Source organism: Callithrix jacchus, chromosome 7 (assembly GCF_049354715.1).
Source record: "Callithrix jacchus isolate 240 chromosome 7, calJac240_pri, whole genome shotgun sequence".
In the NCBI taxonomy this organism is placed as follows: Eukaryota; Metazoa; Chordata; class Mammalia; order Primates; family Cebidae; genus Callithrix; species Callithrix jacchus.
The window spans coordinates 99,171,345-99,186,594 of NC_133508.1; the positions used below are offsets into that span (position 1 = coordinate 99,171,345).

Genomic DNA, 15,250 nt, shown 5'->3' on the forward strand with positions numbered 1-15,250 from the left:
GTTTTAGGATTGCTTGCATAGTCCAGTGTATTAAAAAACATGCACACAGCAAGGCACAGTGGCTTATGCCTGTAATCCCAGCACTTAGGGAGGCCAAGGCAGGATGATCGGTTGAGGCCAAGTTCAAGACCAGCTTGGGCAACATAATGAGACCCAGTCTTTGAAAATTATCCAGATGTGGTGGTGTGTTCCCTGTAGCCCCAGCTACTCAAGAGGCTGAGGCAAGAGGATTTCCTAAGCCTGGGACCTCAAGGCTAGAGTGAGCTATGGTGCCGCCACTGCCCTCCAGCCTGGGTAACAAAGTAAGACTCTATTTCTCTCTTTTTTTAATTTTTATAGTTAAAAAAAATTATGGACTCACTCCTGTAATCCCAGCACTTTGGGAGGCCGAGGCGGGTGGATCACGAAGTCAAGAGATCGAGACCATTCTGGTCAACATGGTGAAACCCCGTCTCTATTAAAAATATAAAAACTTAGCTGGGCATGGTGGTGCGTGCCTGTAATCCCAGCTACTCAGGAGGCTGAGGCAGGAGAATTGCCTGAACCCAGGAGGTGGAGGTTGCGGTGAGCCGAGATCACGCCATTGCACTCCAGCCTGGGTAACAAGAGAGAAAAACTCCGTTTCCAAAAAAAAAATTATAGAGATAGGGTCTCACTCTGTTGCTTAGGCTGGTCTCAAACCCCTGGGCTCAAGCAATCCTCTCGCCTCAGTCTCCCAAAGTGCTGGGATTATAAGCATGAACCACTGAACCTAACCTATATTCTATCTCATCACACACAGATGCATGCGCGCACACACAGACACACACACACACACACACACACACAGAGAAGGGGGGGAGAGAGAGATTAGTTTTATTTCTTCCAGTGTAATTGAGTATTTAATCTTTTTTTGTCAAAAGAGCCACCATTATTTAATGCTGATATACTGCTCATTTATGTTGTCTATAGTTTATTAGCTGAGAATGTTTCAAGTATTTCAAAACAGTAGGTACTGAACATTATGATCCATTTTCTTCCTCCTTGAGAGATTTTGTAAATGCACACTAGAATATATAGACTATCTCTGTGTTTCTTTTATAAAAGAGTTTTGTAAGGGTCACCTGAAGTCTGACTGTGTTGTGAGATTTTGGGGAAAATCTGTGCAGCAAACCAGTTTATTATTTGTGAGCTGAATAGAGTATCCAGATTTTTTAAAGTCTGATTTCAAGTATGATCAGTAAGTTCCTTTGACCTTTGCTGACTTCCCTTGTACAGCTATAGTCCCTCAGGTTTTCTGAACAGAAACACTTATCTGTTCAACCTATGAAGCTGGCAAGCAAAACAATATCAATTTGGCAAACACTGTGTATCTTCTAAGGCAATAACCTTTTATTGTGACCTATGGTGGGAAAGCAGTACATTAAATGTACGTTTGAGTGTTAGACTCAATCAAATTGTAAAATTGTTAAAATAAGAAAAACGTTATCTTAAAGTAAGTATAAAATTGATGGACTACATTCTGCCTCAGGTCCTGCATGCTCTTGTGAGATAGTGAAGTTAAATAGCACTTAGTCTTTTGCTTCTCATGAATCAGTGAGGTGATACCAAATAACTCTTTAAATCAAAGAAGAGAAAAAGTTCTTGGTCCAAAGGTGGAGAAGATTAGCAACTTTCCAACTCATCTTAAACCGTCTCTGCATTTTACCTTTGTAATTGGTTCTAAAAACATGGATCCACAAAATGTATTGACATATAAGCATAAAATTACATGCTGCCGCATAGGGAAAATTCATTTTTAAGTTTCCCATCCTTGGGTTCATCAACCCACTGCCTCACTGTGGCAAGGACAATAGAGAGCTGCCTTTGTCAACACAAGTCCTGTCATCTCTACTATAGAAAGCATTTGTCTGCATTTCTGCCTTCCACATTGTGCTTCCCAATTGTTTTGTAAAGTATCACCAGGGAAAAGCAATAATAGGAGGTATAGTTGATTCTCATTGTTCACAGGAGTTGTATTCTGTAAGGTCAAGGCAAACACTGATTAGTGAAGAGCGAACCATTATTTCTAGGGGAACTACAGAGGCAGGTTCTTCCAAGCTTCTAGTCAACATATTCAATAACTGATCAATACATAACCTTGCTTTATGTGTGTTTCTGCTTAAAAACACTTTGTTTGATATATTTTGTTGATTCGTTAATATTGAACACATGACCAGCAGCACTAAAACTCATGCCTGAACACAGCTTATCTAACACATATATTTTCTCAATGTAGCCCATCCACATCTTCTTATACTTAGGAACACTAGACAGAATCCCAGCACTATGCTTGGGTGCCATTTTAAACAGAAAAAGCACAAAAATTTTTTTAAAAAGACACTAGCCCACGAAAAGGGTACTTGTTTACAGTATGAGAACTGAAGCAAGAAGGCAAAGTAACACCTTTTTCAACCCCAGCTAGAAAAAAGGAAATCAGAATACTCAAATTTTATACCACTCTGCACATTTGAGAATGGCGGCCACGGCCGGGCGTGGTCGCTCACGCCTGTAATCTCAGCACTTTGAGAGGCTGAGGCAGGCAGATCACCTGTGGTCAGGAGTTCGAGACCAGCCTAGCCAACATGGTGAAACCCTGTCTTGAAAATAAATAAATTAATTAATTAAAGAAAAATAAAAAAGAGAATGGCAGCCAAAGTGCTGGGAGCATTGATATGGGGGTTACAAATAAATTTTAGGGAGTAGATGGATTCACAGATAAGGAATCCATGATCAGTGAAGATTGTATGTAAATAAGGAAAATCAAAATGTCTTGGAGTAAGACTCCTGCAGTCTGGCTTAGAGCCTGTTGGCATTCATAAGGTCCTTTGACCTTAATCCTGAGTAGTCTGTGACTGGAGAATCTGAAATATCCTTGTATTATAATCTTTCTTGAAGGATTTTATTTCAGTTATATTTTGGAATCACTCTGCAGGAAAATTAGAAATGAAAAAAATGGACCGAGACTGGTGTCACTCATCCTTAGAGTCATGAATTTTGATCACTCTGACAAAGATGTTTTAGGTATTAGATATGCTCCTTCAAACTTATTATCTATGTTAGGGGCTTTCATGAGCAATTACTCAATAGCTATGATTTAGCTGACACTTTACATGGCATATAACCCATCTCATCCTGAAAATCTAAAAGGGGGAATTTATTAGTTCCATTTTACAGAGGCAGAAACACTGGCTCAGAGAGGTTAAATAACTTCATGGAAGTATCATAAATCTATGATAAATGGCAGGGCTAAAATCTCAACACAGGTTTATCTGGCCATAGCCAGTACTCTTCCCATCACACATTGCTGCCTTCCACTGTTTGCAGGCTGGAAAATTCCTCTGGCAACCTTGATAGAATCTGTGATACATTGAAACGGACTATATATGCTATCTCAATTTTTTTAAAAAGAAAAAACAAAAGACTATACATTTTATGCAGCTCTTTCCAGATTCCTTGAATCCAGTCTGACCAAGAGTGACAAAAGTAGCATTGTATGACTTCCAAGCTTTGATCTCAGGAGGCCTTGCAATTTTAGCTTTTGCTCTCCTGAAACACTGCCACCCTGTGAGGAAGTCTGGACTGGCCTCCTGGAGGATGAGAAACCATGTGAAGGGAGAGAGGCCCAGCCATTCCAGCTGAGGCCCCATACATGACAGTAAAGCCATCCAGGACACAACCAGCCTGGGTTAACTTGACTGCAAACTCACTTCAGAACCCAAGCGACATTATGTAAAGCAGAAGAACTGCACAGCTGAGCCCAGCCCCAATTGCCAGCCCATAGAATTGTAAACAAATAAATAGTTGTTTTAAGCCACTGTTTGCAGCCGAAGGTAACTAAAATAGAGTCTGACTCCAGCTTCCTTATCTTTCATATCTCCTATGGGAGTTAGGATTCTTCTCACCTACCATGTAGAAGAAGGTCTTATTCTTAGGCAGGACCTAAATATCGTTTAAAGCAATGACTTTCTCTGCCTCACTCTACACAACACTTTGTGACACTTTTGGTTCATAGAAGCCTAGAAGTTTAGAACAGGAATGACTTTAGAAGTCGTGTAGTTCAGGCCAGGCACAGTGGTTTACACCTGTAATCCCAGCACTTTGGGAGGCGGAGGCATGCAGATCACTTGAAGTGAGGAGTTTGAGGCTAGCCTGGCCAACATGGTGAAACCCCTTCCCTGCTAAAATTGCAAAAATCAACGGGGCATGGTGGCATGCACCTGTAATCCCAGCTACTCAGGAGGTTGAGGCACTAGAGTCACTGGAACCAGGAGGTGGAGATTGCAGTGGGCCAAGATTGTGCCGTTGTACTCCAACCTGAGTGACGGAGTGAGACTGTGTCTCAAAAAAAAAAAAAAAAAGTCATATAGTTCAACTCTGTGCTTTACTGGTAATATTAGTGTCATGAACAAAGTGATCCAGTTGGTCACCTGCAGAGCTGTCAGGAAATGGAACTCCTCTGACTCCTTAGTCCTGAGTCTTTTCTTTCACAGACTACTGCACATTTTTTTCAAATCACATTCTAATTGAATATAATAGAAAATCTTTTTAAAAATTTTACAGGATTTGCTCACAAAGCCTTTAGGATGGAAGAGAATTGTGTTCTAAAACGTTCATCTTTCTTTTTTTTTTTTTCTTAATTTTACTCCGTTAATGGAATCCTTTTTTATATATAAATAGTTTGGGGTCTATCAGCTTTGCTCAAAGTGAAATAAACTTTAGAAGTTCTTTTTAAACTCTGTAACTATAGTAGATATCACAAATTGGTAACTTAATACTTAATCTATAACCATGTGTTTTTCAGTGTAGATTTGGATGAGTTTTGGTCTACACAGCACTGGATTGAGGATTTTACCACCCCCACCATATTATAAGCCCTCATTGGTTTATGGCTTTCCTGCTGAGAAAGTCGTCTACCGTGTAGGAGACATGGCTGTCTTTATGGTTTCTGAACAAGCATAGCCATAGAGGAGAAAACTATTAAATGGTATCTAAAAGCTACATCCTTCCTCCAAGGCCACAGATCCAAACCATAGTTTCTTTCAAAGGAAAAATTATGACTATTTTATTATATATGATATCTTTAACATTTCTTTTGGTCCTCATGGGTTTTTCTTGTTAGGAGGAACTTTTCCCCTAATGCAGGGTAATAAGATATAACACTCTTTCTGGATGGCTGGTAACTATGTTTTCCACCTAAATGTGAAATTTAATGTGAAACTTTTCTGTAGTTAAACTGTCCCTTAGGATTTGTGTGTGTGTGTGTGTGTGTGTAGGGAGTGCAGGTAGGGGCTTTTATGAGTATGGCAAAGACTGAGTTTAATTCCAGAGTGATCAAAGGAAGTAAAGCATGACTGCAAGCAGGGTCATTAAGCCATATATCCATAGTTCTTTATAATAATATCTACATATGATTCTTTGTCAAAGTTTTGTTCTAAAATGCTTGTTAAAACAATCTACTGAATATCTAGAAATGTAAAATCTCAGTCTACTAAAATAGTTCACCCACAAAAGGGTACTTATTGATATCCTTCAGCCCACAGGAGACCCTTCGTTAATTTTTCTAACACCTGGCTTCTTTAAGTGTTATGTGTCTATTTTGACAATAAGATTGCCTTTTGCTGAATGATTGGTGTGTTTATGAGTTACTTTATCTACCTGTTGGCAGCTTGAACAATAAAAATGGTGACTGATGAGCTGAAGGCTCTGGTGACATTGAGTCTGTCTAAGGATATACTGTTGCATCTTGTGAAAGTCTTTTCCAGCAACTCAGAGTTTAAATCCCCTTGGAGACTTTCAGATTTTTATGGGGCTCAGTGATAATTAAGTCTCTCATACTTGGCTCTCTTAAATTACCCTCTGAGCTAAAGTAAATCCTCTGGAAACTTCAATGGATTTAAAATCCACTTGTGATGGGTATTTCAGTTATGTATCACTAATATTTTACCATCAGAAGCTTGGTGTCTTACTTCATTTTATGCTGCTATAACAGAATATCTGAGACTGGGTAATTTATAAAGAAAACAATTGTATTTGGTTCACAGTTCTGGAGGCTGGGAAGTCCAAGAGCATGGAGCCAGCATCTGGTGAGGGCCTTCATGCTGTATCATCCTGTAACAGAAGGTTGAAGGGCAAGCGAGCACATGAAGCATAGAGGGAGGAGGCTGAACTCTTTTTATTGGGAACTCACTCCCAAGATAGCAGCATTAACCCATCCTTGAGGGCAGAGCCCTCATTGCCCAATCACCCCTTAAAGGCCTCACCTCTTAATACCGTCACAATGGCAATTAAATTTCAACATGAGTTTTGGAGGGTACATTTGAACCATACAACTGGTTTTGGTTGGAGTGAGATTACAACCCACTAAGTTTTCCAGCCTTCCCTTTCTGAGTCATTGTAACCCCTTTATCTATATCCAACCAATTTCTTGACAGTCATTTAATGAATATTTATTAAGTGCCTACTCTGGACTTGGCACCAGAATACAAAGATGAGTTGGGAACAGCCCTGTCCTGAAGGCTCCCATCAAGGATGGGAAGTGGCATAAGACATAGAGCCCTGAACAGACATTCACGGTACTGTGATAAGTTCAGTGATACTAAGGAACTTATGTAATGTTGACTCACAAGAAGGAGCAATCAACTTTATCAGGGGAGAGAGTTAGGGAAGATGCCATAGAAGAGGTGGCCCTTTCAGAATTTTATAAAACAAAGGAGGTAGCAGATAAAAGAAGGCACAACCCTCAAGCACTTGGTAGCCTATACTTCTAGGTTTATGGAATATTTCTACAAAAATATGCAGAAAACTTAATACTGTTTATTTCTAGATAGAGAAATTGATTGAGGAACTAGTGCTAGAGAGATATTTTTCAGTTATAATATTTTGAATATGGTACCATGTGCATATAGTATCCACATTAAAAAATAAATACTCTCTTAGGAATGGAGACATTAAGACAGTAGTGTTTTTTATTTGTTTGTTTTGAGACAGAGTCTTGCTCTGTCACTCAGGCTGGAGTGCAGTGGCACAATCTCAGCTCACTGCAACTTCTGCCTCCTGGGTTCAAGTGATTCTCCTGCCTCAGCCTCCCAAGTAGCTGGGACTACAGGTGCACACCACCACGTTTAGCTAATTTTTGTGTTTTTAGTAGAGACGGGGTTTCACCATGTTGGCCAGGCTAGTCTCAAACTCCTGACCTCAGGTGATCCACCCACCTCAACCTCCCAAAGTGCTGGGATTACAGGCGTGAGTCATCGTGCCCAGCCTAAAGGCAGGAGTTTCTTTAGCAACATGATGAATTTGCTCGTCAGCTACCTCTTTCTGCTTGTCAACTTTTTCTTTAATGTTATAAATGTTTATAAATATTTAATTGTGGAATAAAGGGAGTTTTCCTTGGTTGAAGGTGTTCCAGACAGACTCGTGAGGGAGAAGTTTTTAAGCAGAAGACTCTTCCCATGCCTCTCAAACCCTGCCTGACCCTTCAGGCTATGAGAAAACTACTGTTTGGGAGATTCGCCAACTCATTGATTAAACTCTTCCCTGGCTCTAGAGTTGGCAAGTCAAATGAGTAATTTTAAAGTGTGCAAGGCAGGCACGGTGACTCACAGCTATAATCCCAGCACTTTAGTAGGCTGAGACAGAAGGCCCACTTGAGCCTGGGAGTTTGAGACCAGCCTGGGCAACATAGTGAGACCCTATGTCTACAAAATATTTAAAAATTAGGCAAGCATGGTGTCATGTGCCTGAGGTAGCAACTACTCAGGAGGCTGAGGTGAGAGGATCACTTGAGCCCAGGAGGTCAAGCCTGCAGTAAGCCATGATTGCACCACTGCACTTCCTCCTGGGCAGCAGAGCAAGACCCTGTCTCAAAAAAATAAATAAAATGTTTGAAAGGAAATCACTGGTCTTGTCTCAAGCAGTCAATAAACAGGTCATCTTACTTACATTTCTGTTGTCCCAGTGAAAAATCACACAACTACCAGGAGGAAATCCATTTTTGACTCTTTGTCAGTCTTGATCCTCTTTAAGTGATCCTCAGGTCTGTGCCATTAATTAATAGAAATTGATCTTTTTTCTTGGGCTGGACAACTTTTGTTCTGAACATTGATGTATCCCTTGTATCTATTATAATTTGTATTTGTCTTAGAAAAAAAAAAATCAGTGGCCGGGCGCTGTGGCTCATACCTGTAATGTCAGCACTTTGGGAGGCCGAGGCGGGTGGATCACGAGGTCAAGAGATCGAGACCATCCTGGTCAACATGGTGAAACCCCGTCTCTACTAAAAATTACAAAAAATTAGTTGGGCATGGTGGCACGTGCCTGTAATCCCAGCTACTCAGGAGGCTGAGGTGGGAGGATTGCCTGAACCCATGAGGCGGAGGTTGCAGTGAGCTGAGATCGCGCCATTGCACTCCAGCCTGGGGAACAGAACAACACCTTGTCTCAAAAAAAAAAAAACAAAAAAGAATAACAAATGGAATTAAGAGAGGGACTCTGTTGAAGGTTGGGAGGGGGCCTATGCATCGTGCTTCCAGTAGTACAAACCCCTAATCATGTACCAGTACTAGCTAGTGAGATTTATAGATCATCGCCTCACCTCGTCAAGTCAAAGGCTTTGCCTTCTTCCACAAGTCATCTTTGTTCACTCTCTATGACATAATCAACTCATGCCCTCAAGGTTTCTGCTGTGGAGCTGAGGTGACAATTTTTCACAGAATTGATGCCATATGGAAAATCCCAAGCTAGCTTTTGGACAAGTGCAAAATCACATATTCAAAACAGATGAGAAGCTTGCTGTCGTGGTGGGAGGGCAGGCTTTGGTGTTAAACAGTCCTGAGCTGGAATTTTATCTCTCCTAATTAGAAGCTGCAGAGACCTGGTCAAGTCTGAACCCTTATGAGCTTTCGTTTCCTCAGCTGAAGTGGGACTAATAATACTGAATTTGAAGAGTTATTATGAGAATTAAATGGGACAAATGGGAAGTGTGTAGCATCTATGGCACATAGATATAAAATAAGTAAGAATTGACAGGTGCTATTAAAAATATTACCTGGCTGGGTGTGGTGGCTCGTGCCTATAATTCCAGCACTTTGGGAGGCCGAAGGGGGTGGATTACTTGAGGCTAGGAGTTTGAGACCAGCCTGGCCACCATGGTGAAACCCCATCTCTACTAAAAATACAAAAATTTGCCAGATGTGGTGGCATGTGCCTGTAGTCCCAGCTACATGGGAGACCAGGACATAAGAATCACTTGAACCTGGGAGGTGGAGGTTGCAGTGAGCCAAGATCACACCATTGCACTCCTCCCTGGGCAAGAGAGAGAGACTGTGTTCAACCAAAAAAAGAAAAGAAAACAAAACAAACCCCGCTGTCGATTCTTACTGTGTGCTCACACTGTACATAAAGCCTTATTGGTAGATAATACTGTTAAGCCATCTAAAAAACTGAGCACTGGGGTCCAGGCATGGTGGCTCGTGCCTGTAATCCCAGCATTTTGGGAGGCCAAGGTGGGCGGATCATGAGGTCAGGAGTTCAAGACCAGCCTGGCCAACATGGTGAAACCCCTTCTCTGACAATATAAAAATTAGCTGGGCACAATGGTGCATGCCTGTAGTCCCGGTTACTCGGGAGGCTGAGACAAGAGAATCACTTGAACCCAGGAAGCAGAGGTTGCAGTGAGCCAAGATCACGACACTGCACTCCAGCCTGGCAACAGAGAAAGACTCCATCTCAAAACGAAAAAAAGCTGAGCCCTGGAGAGGTTAACAGTCTTCCCAAGGCCTACAGCCAGCAGAAACAGGGCCAAGATTTAGACCAAAGAAGTCTAACTCCAGAAGCCTAGCTCGTGATCCTTTGCCTCTATAGCCTGTCTTCACAGTAAGCCAGCAAGCCACCTGAAGAGTGGGTTGATTCATGGACTGCTTTTAGGATAGATGAGTTTTAGGAATCACTGGTATTTGTAGACTGGAGTCACTGAGGTCTTGGGTTTTGGGATATTATTTACATATGCAGAGATAGGAAGGGAGGGCTGGTGGGGGAGAAGGCACTGAGAGCTGCAGTTTTGCTTGAATAATTCAAGAGCATTAAAATTTAGGATATCCAATGATGAGATAAGCATCATATGCATAATCAACACCTTATTTTTAATTTAATTTTTGGCCAGGCACGGTGGCTCACACCTGTAATCCCAGCAATTTGGGAGGCCAAGGTGGGCAGATTATGAGGTCAGGAGTTCAAGACCAGCCTGATCAACATAGTGAAACCGCATCTCTACTAAAAATACAAAAATTAGCCAGGCACGGTGGCGGCGCATGCCTGTAATCCCAGCTACTTGGGAGACTGAGGCAGGAGAATTGCTTGAACCTGGGAGGCGAAGGTTGCAGGGAGCCAAGATCGCACCACTGCACTCCAGCCTGGGCAACAGAGTGAGACTCTGTCTGAAAAAAAAAAAAAGTATTTTAATGAACTATTATTTCCTCTATTCACAAAATATATGCCTAACATATCCCAACCCACTATCCTTTTTACTCTTCTGTTCCACTCTCTGAACTACATGTTTTAAAACATAAATCAGTTTTTTTTTTTTTATTCACCAGCCCACATTTTACAAAGCTTGATTTTCAGCAAAAACTCCTTTGATCTTGGAACATTATAAAAGGTAATTTTATATGCCTGGATTTTACAAAGCTTGATTTTCAGCTAAAACTACTTTGATCTTGGAACATTATAAAAGGTAATTTCTATTTTTTTTTTTTAAAGATGGAGTTTCACCATGTTGGTCAGGCTGGTCTTGAACTCCCAACCTCAGGTGATCTGCCTGCCTTGGCCTCCAAAGTGCTTGGATTACAGGCATGAGCTACCATGCCTGGCCCAGCCCACATTTCTAATTTAGCTCTTGGTCCCCACTTTTACGTCTCACCTCCAGTTAGTGCAACTATCCAGAACCACAGCTTCATAGACTACAGGGGCATCCAGTAAGAAATGTGGCCTTTTCCCCCCCTAAATACACTAGATAAATTAAACAAAAAACAAACAAAAAGAAACATGGCCCTTTTCTATTGACAGATCACAGTGTCTCATGTTTTCTTGTATCTTCACTTTATTTTTTTTATTTTTATTTTTTGAGACAGTTTCACTCTGTCTTGCCCAGGCTGGAGTGTGGCATGATATCAGCTTACTACAGCCTCCACCTCCCGGGTTCAAGTGATTCTCCTGTCTCAGTCTCCGGAGTAGCTGGGACTACAGGCATGTACCACCACACCCAGCTACTTTTGTATTTTTAGTAGAGACAAGGTTTCATCATGTTGGCCAGGCTGGTCTCGAACTTCTGACCTCAGGTGATTCATCCACCTCAGGTGATCCACCCACCTTGGCCTCCCAAAGTGCTGGGATTATAGACATGAGCCACTACTCCTGGCCTTCACTAATAACTTTAAGAGAAATTACAGTAGCAGTCAAGCAAAAAGAAATAAATAAATGAAGAGTTTTACGTACAGAAAGAATTCCGCACTAAAAATGGATCATTTGCGGTGAGTTTGGCATTTGAAACTATTAACATATTATTCCATTATGGTTATTGCCATCCTTTATGTAGCACTACAAATTAAGAATTTTTAATTTAGACCACTTTTGTGGACCAAAAACTCCAAGGGGGTCTTTTCTTTCTTTTGAGTATGAGTGAACAGAAATTTCCTATTTACCTTTTATAATGTTCCAAGATCAAAGGAGTTTTTGCTGAAAATCAAACTTTGTAAAATCCAGGCATAGTCCGAGGTTTTGAGCGACTCTCTCAATCCAGTGCAGATACGGTATTTGGGCACCAAACTTTGAAAACCAGCATCATTACAGGGTACTACCAGGAATCTGCATTGGTTTCTCCTCATACTACCTTAATACAAATGACCTTTATTAGGATCTCAGTAGTATCTCTGGGATCACCGCAAGCCACTGACCCCACAAGTTTCCTCCAAATCATTCCCCTGAAATAGTTCAGAGAAACAAACTCTTGGCAGTGTAAATGCTCCCTGGGTCTGGAAATTTCGTTAAGTCAGAGTTAAAACAAAGAATGGTCTAAAATCCATTGCTGGTACAGAATCTGAAATGTAAATTGTCTGGGTCCAAAAACTTTTCCTGGCTCTTGGGGGCTGCCTCTCTAATTGCTACAGTAAAGAATGTTTTCAGAACTGTATAGCGATAAAATGAAAGTACTGTATTCAGTATTGTAAAAATATTTGGAATCCAGATGGGTTATCCAGTTATAGACTTCTTGTTTTCTTTTATTGTTTCTCTACTGTGGAATTTGTATAGAAAACTTTTTTAGTTTGTTTTCTGTTGTTGTTTTTGTTTTTGAAAGAAAGTAAACCTGGTGCTATAGGACATACCTGTAGTCCCAGCTCCCGGGATCAGGCAGGAGAATCACTTGAGCCCAGGATTTTTGGGAAACATAGTGAGACTCCTTCTCTTTAAAAAAAAAAAAAAAGGCTGGGTATAGCAGCTCATACCTATAATCCTAGCACTTTGGGAAGCCAAGGCAGAAGGATTATTTGAGCCCAGGAGTTTGAGACCAGCCTGGGCAACATAGTGAGACCCCCGTCTCTACTTTAAGAAAAAAAATGGCCAGCCATGGTTGTGCACATGTATATTCCCAGCTACTTGGGAGGCTGAGGCAGGAGGGTCACCTGAGCCTGGGAGGTCGAGGCTGCGGCGAGCTATGATTGAGCCACTGCACTCCAGCCTGGGCAACAAAGCGAGATGCTACCTCAAAAAAAACTTTTTAAATTAAAAAGCAAACAAGCACAGTTTGGGGTGTGTGTTTGTGTGTGTCTATTATGTCTATCTTTTCATATTTTTACAAGAAGTATTCATTTATTTACTTAATATGAACTTAATTCTGAGATGCCATACTTCTGGGCTAAAGTGAAATTCAACCTCAGCCATTTTGGTGGCTCTTTAACTCCGAAGGGTCCCAACCAAGCACCCAGATGTTGGTGACACCCTTATGGTCATTGCTATCAGCACTGCCTGCTCATCATCAAGCCTGTCCTTGCCTAAGCCTATAAGATCTCTCAAGTCCAGACGTCCTGCCACTTGACTTCTTTCATGGCTGGAGTCCTATAAGTGTCAGCTTCTAGGGTCTGACAGGTATCAGAGGTGTTAGCCCTTGACTATTGCCATCAGGGTCTTAAAACCTGTGTGTGTGCACTGGGGCAGGGAATAGGAGGACCCTGGGCACTGCTGGACTCAAATCCCTATTGTGGGACCCATAGACCTTTGTTTCTAATCTCCACTCAAAAGCTGTGTCCCTCGGCCGGGTGTGGTGGCTCACACCTGTAATTGCAGCACTTTGGGAGGCCGAGGCAGGCGGATCACCTGAGGTCAGGAGTTCAAGACCAGTCTGGCCAACATGGCAAAACCCGTCTCTACTAAAAAAACACAAAAATTAGCCGGGTGTGGTGGCACATGCCTGTAATCCCAGCTACTCGGGAGGCTGAGGCAGGAGAATCACTTGAACCTGGGAGGCGGATGCTGCAGTGAGCCGAGATCACGCCATTGCACTCCAGCCTGGACAAAAGAGCAAGACTCCGTCTCAAGAGAAAAAAAAAAAAAGCTGTGTCCCTCTCCCAGCAGCCCTCTAAGACACCTATCATAATTATCATAATCCATTCAGTGCTCTTCGGGTCTATTAAAAACAGAAAGAGCCAATGTCTTCTGGTTGCTTCAGGTTTCCGCTCTACAAAAATCCCCAAGGCAAAGAACTGCAAAGCTCAACTACTTGCTCTACAGGAGGGGTTGAGGGAAAAAGAAAGTGGACAAACTCAATTTAATATGTTTAGAATAGTCTTTCGTCAAATTATATAACTGTTTGGGTGTATAAATGTGAATTGTCTAGAGAGTAGGACTGAGTCTGGGTGGGAGGCAGCCTGTTTTTGTACCTGTAGTGGTATTGCTTGAATCCAATACATGGATACATGTCATTTTTATGATGATAAAATCTTTAAGGTTATGAATCTGAAGAGATACAAATTATTTTTTAATTCATTAACTAGGAAACACTTTTCCCAACCAAGGCTTACCTACAGTAGATATTGTCGTTCTAACTTTATGGCTCAGATTGCTGAGTTCAAAGGAATTAATTGCCCGAGATTACAAGAAAGCAGAGTCCAGATTCGAACCCACAGCTGTTTTACACTTGGGTCCATGAATGCTGTTTCTCCTACTCCTGTTTTCCTCTCCTACAAGACCCATTCGTTCCACTAAGTTCCTTTCTTTTATTGCCCAAGTAATAAGGCCTGGCAAAACCCCCTCATCAGGCCACACAGCTATACCAAATCCTTGAATACCCGTAAATACCTGAAACCATGTTTCAAAATACACTATAAAATATAAATAAGAATGACACATAGTTCACCTCAAGTTCATACACAGCAGCAATGTACAGGGTTAACAGTAAAACACATGCAGGACGTTTAACCTGAAATATTAGGCAAAGCCAGTTTTAAAGGAATGAAATAATTATCTTAGGAAAATTTAATTATACCTCTGAATATATCATATTCTGTATATTGTGTATCTTTATGTCAGATAAAATATATTATTAACAAATAGAAAATTATGGGTCACTGCCTATTGGTTGTTTGCTTAAGGAAGCATTTGTGGTTGTTGAAAATTAATAAGATTTTCTTTTTTATAGAATGCTATAGTTATCCATGAAGTATATGAAGAAGGGGCAGCAGCGAGAGATGGAAGACTTTGGGCTGGTGACCAGATATTAGAGGTATATGATTTTGAATTTTATTTTATATTAGTAAACATGGCTCCTTTCCTAATCTTGATCCACAAAGTGAATTTATTTTTCTACTCAACTATATCTTCACTCTCTACTATTTAACAAAATATATACCATATTCATTTTTTCTTCAATGTACATTGTACAGTGGTCTAGGATCATGACACGTGTCAATCTACATTTGTCTCTGAAAACTTTAATAAAAGGAAAAATACAGCTTACGGCTCTATTATTTTAATCCAATGAGACTATATAATACTGCAAATTTTTTGCCTCTCCATTATACCCTACTAAATTCCTCCTAAAAACACATACATATACCCCCCCAAAAAAAAAAAAAACACATACATATAGACACATACATATGCATATATACCTGATATTTTAAAGATTTTGTGGCATCTTAAATAGGATTTTCTTTTTTTGAGACAGAGTCTCACTCTGTCA

The 15,250-nt window shown here is 40.9% G+C and overlaps 1 protein-coding gene across 30 annotated transcripts in view; it reads left to right on the forward strand.

The window, feature by feature from the left end:
• PATJ (PATJ crumbs cell polarity complex component) overlaps positions 1 to 15,250 on the forward strand; it is a 411,839-nt gene that overhangs the window by 346,240 nt on the left and 50,349 nt on the right. For all 30 annotated transcript variants that reach the window (XM_078332015.1, XM_078332024.1, XM_078332028.1 and 27 more), the window contains one exon: positions 14,708 to 14,791. In XM_078332015.1, the coding sequence (XP_078188141.1) occupies positions 14,708 to 14,791 (84 nt within the window). The remainder of the gene's footprint in view (positions 1 to 14,707; positions 14,792 to 15,250) is intronic.